We start from the raw sequence: 4123 nt of genomic DNA on the forward strand, positions 1-4123 counted from the left end.
ATTACTTTGCAATTTAATTTTTAACTAATTATTCAAAAGTTTGTTTTTCACATAATTTTAAAATTGCCAAAAATATATACATCCATTATTAGGGTTTCTTGGGCACATTTTCCAAAATATTTTTAATTTATTCCATGATTTTTCATGAGAATCTTATTTTTCATTATGTTATGTTTGCTTTACCCATTTTTATCAATATATATATATATATATTATATATATAAATTGTCAAAAATTTAATATTTTATATACATTAAAAAAAGAAAATAAATTTTTTTCCTACCAGATAATTATAAATTTCACAAATAAAAATTAGGGTTTCTTTTATTTTAATAAATAATTTAAAAAGTCCAAAGGCCACCAAAGCTTTGTCAAGACCTTCTCTTTCTTCATCTCTGTTTTTTAGAACAAAAAAAGGAAAAGACCTTGCTTTGCTTTGGTTTCTCAACCCCTTTGTCCCTTTGCTCTCTCACAGAACCAATTTGCTCTTGGAGCAGTTGGATTGTGGGGGAAAAAACAGCCACAAAATCCATAGAATAAGAATAGAAACTCTTCTTCTTGCTCCTCCTCTTTGCTTTTCTCTTGTGTGGGCTCTGTTTGTGCTCTGCTTGGTCTTTGTTGGGTCTTTTGGGTGTTGGTGCCATGATTTTGTTGGCTTTGTGGTGTTTGGGGCCTATTCTTGTGTAGTTGTTGGGTGGGAGTTTGGAGAGGTGTTTGCTCATGTTTTTTTAGTTGTCTGGAGCTTTCTTTTTGGGGCCTGGGATTGCTGAAACTGGTTCAAAGTTAAGGGGGGGTTTTGGTTGTTCTTGCTATTCTTGTAAATGTGTAATTTTGTGTGGCTTTTCAGGTTCCTTTGGTTGATTTTTGAGTTGGCTTTTGATTTTGATTGAGGTTTTTTTGCCCCTAATTATTATATGTTATTTGTAGGTGAATTCTTTGGTTTCTGTTTGAATTTTTGAGTTCCATTCAGGATCTGAATTTGGGAGAGTGAGCTCTCTGAGTGGCTTTGATTGAGATGTTGGGTTTAAGAAATTTTTCACTTTGTTGTTAAATGTTTATCAAAGTTTTCACTTTTCACTTCCACTAGAATTTATCAGAATGGCATGTGTGAAACTGGGATCAAAAGCAGATGCTTTTCAGAGGAGAGGTCAAGCCTGGTATGTTGCATTCTCCTTTAATTTGCAGTTAATTCATTGAATGTCATGATCCTATGCTTTATAGCCTTTATTAAATGCTCATTTGCTGATTACTTGTGAGGAAATTAGTCACTGAATTATATGTTAAAGCTGTGCCTGTTTTGTGTGATTTAGGGTGCTTGTTCTAGTTTGTGATTCGAGATCATTGTCAGTCTATGAGTAAAGGAAAAACGAATGAGTTTAAATGATATGCTGTAATGAAAAACTGCATTGATCTGTTTGTGGCTTTATTTTCTTGAATTATATGTTAAAACTGTTCCTATTGAGTTCATTTGGAGTGCTTATTATAGGTGGTAATTAGATATCATTGTCCATCGGTTTACATGTTTAGTTGAGATGATATGTTGTAATTTTGTCTGCGAAGACTTGTTGAGTATGGAGGAGGAGAGAACAGTATTTATTTGTTTGATAATTTGTGTTCATAATTGAACAAATGTTTACTGTTTTGAACTGGTACCTTGATGATTTAGATTTAAATTATTGCGGTAAATATATTGACTACTTGTGCATTTTCCAGGTTTTGTACAAGTGGCCTTCCTAGTGACGTTACTATTGAAATCGGTGAAATGTCTTTTCATCTTCATAAGGTGAGGACTTGCTTTATGATAATCACAATGTGCATAGCTGATGCAATGACATTCTAAATAAATCAAATTTGCAACTCTACTGTATGTCCATATCAATAAATTTTTTGCTCAATTTATTAATTGATTTAGACGTGTAAACTAAATGAAAAACTTCCTGGCTATTATATGTAGTTCCCTTTGATATCTAAAAGTGGGCTTTTAGACAAATTGATCCGGGAGAAAACCGATGTGGGAGAAGAGGGTTGTGTCATACATCTGCATGATGTTCCTGGTGGCGTGAAAGCATTCGAGCTAGTTGTCAAGTTTTGCTATAGTATGAAGTTTGAATTGACTGCGTCCAATGTTGTGTATCTTCGATGTGCCGCTGAGCATCTACAAATGACAGAAGAAATTGCAGAGGATAACTTGATTTCTCAAACCGAGGTCTTCTTTAATCAAGTGGTTCTACGAAGCTGGAAAGATTCTATTAAGGCACTTCAATCATGTGATGATGTACTTCTGTTTGCTGAAGATTTGCATATCGTCAAGAGATGTATTGAATCTTTAGCTGTAAAAGCGTTTACCGACCCGAATTTGTTTGGCTGGCCAATGATGGAGCATGGAGCAAGGCAAAGCCCTGGAGGGAGCCTTTTGTGGAATGGAATTAGCACTGGAGCTAGGCCAAGGAATTCTAGTTCTGATTGGTGGTATGAGGATGTGTCCTTGTTGAGCTTTCCTATGTATAAGAGATTGATCTCTGTCATGGAATCTCGAGGAATTAGACAAGAAATCATCGCTGGTTCGATAACTTATTATACCAAAAAATATTTGCCTGGCTTGAACAGGCGACAAAGTGTCAGTGAAACTAGCAGTCAGCTTCCATCCTTAACAATGACACTTGTTCTATCTGAGGAAGAACAGAAGAATCTTGTTGAAGAGATTAATAGATTGTTGCCTGTTCAGAAGGGCATAACATCAACCAAGTTTTTGTTCGGCCTTCTCCGCACTGCTATGATTCTGTCGGCAAGTCCATCCTGCATTTCTAACTTGGAGAGGATGATCGGGATGCAACTTGACCAGGCCACCATAGAAGATTTGTTGATACCCAACTTCTCAAGCTCCATGGAAACTCTCTATGATATTGATTGCATCCACCGTATTCTAGAGCACTTCTTGGCCATGGATCAGGCGACTGGTGGTGCTTCGCCTTGTGTAGTCGATGATGAGCATTTGGGATCCCCATCTCTCACGCCTATCACTACAGTTGCCAAGCTTATCGATGGTTTCCTAGCAGAGGTTGCCCCGGATGTTAACTTAAAGCTGCCAAAGTTTCAGTCTTTGGCTGCTGCTGTACCTGAATATGCTCGCCCATTAGATGATGGACTCTATCGTGCAATCGATATATACTTGAAGGTAAGCCTACAAGTATCCCTTCATCAATTAGCACAAGATGTTTTTCTCCATCATATCTATTGTGTACCATGCATGGCCCTTCTTGAATATTTTTGACAGAGAGCTAATTATAAGAAATAGTTGTTCCATTCTTGTATTTCACTGTATCACACACTAGTTCATAATTTTCCGGCAACCATCACATTCTGTGCTTTCTTTCCTCTAAAATGTTGATTTTGTGAAATACGACATTTGGTTTGATCTGCAGGCACACCCATGGCTCACAGAAACTGAGAGGGAGCAGCTATGCCGTGTGATGGATTGCCAGAAGCTCTCCCTCGAAGCCTGTACTCATGCTGCTCAGAATGAGAGGCTTCCGCTTCGAGTCATCGTCCAAGTCCTCTTCTTCGAACAGCTTCAGTTGAGAACCTCTATCGCCGGTTGCTTCTTGGTCTCTGATAACCTTGATGGGTCAAGACCGTTGAGAAGTGGTGCTCTCCCGACCTCTGGCGAGGGCGGTGGATGGGCTACGGCCATTCGGGATAACCAAGTCTTGAAAGTAGGCATGGACAGCATGCGGTTGAGAGTCTCTGAGCTAGAAAAGGAGTGCTCGACCATGAAGCAGGAGATCGAAAAATTAACTCAAGGGAAGACTGGGTGGAGTGATCTTCCGAAGAAATTCGGGTTGAAGATCAACTCACAGATGTGCAGTGCTCAAGGGGATTCAGTGAACAATGAGAAGAACCAGACAGGTAAAGTAGAGAAACAGAGAGTGAAGCTACCGAGGAAGCACAAGAAGCAAATATCATCAGACGAGTCATCGTAGTTCTTCTTAAACTTTTCGATTGGTTTTCTTAAGATGTTTTAAGTGTGAATTTCGAATCAGTTTGATGCCATACATGTATATGTTGTCTTGGAATGCTAGTATTTTCTTTTCTATTTATGACAGTTTTGATTGATCATGTTTGT

General features: G+C 38.1%; 1 protein-coding gene across 1 annotated transcript; it reads left to right on the forward strand.

Annotated features, from left to right (window-relative positions):
• The first annotated feature begins 385 nt into the window (after positions 1-385).
• Positions 386-4116, forward strand: LOC120262806 (BTB/POZ domain-containing protein At1g30440-like). Its single transcript, XM_039270697.1, has 4 exons — positions 386-1157; positions 1714-1783; positions 1955-3175; positions 3423-4116. The coding sequence occupies exons 1-4, from the start codon at positions 1099-1101 to the stop codon at positions 3978-3980; spliced, it is 1908 nt and encodes a 635-aa protein (XP_039126631.1). The 5' UTR covers positions 386-1098; the 3' UTR covers positions 3981-4116.
• Positions 4117-4123: the final 7 nt, after the last annotated feature.

This window comes from Dioscorea cayenensis, chromosome 6, assembly GCF_009730915.1.
Source record: "Dioscorea cayenensis subsp. rotundata cultivar TDr96_F1 chromosome 6, TDr96_F1_v2_PseudoChromosome.rev07_lg8_w22 25.fasta, whole genome shotgun sequence".
In the NCBI taxonomy this organism is placed as follows: domain Eukaryota; kingdom Viridiplantae; phylum Streptophyta; class Magnoliopsida; order Dioscoreales; family Dioscoreaceae; genus Dioscorea; species Dioscorea cayenensis.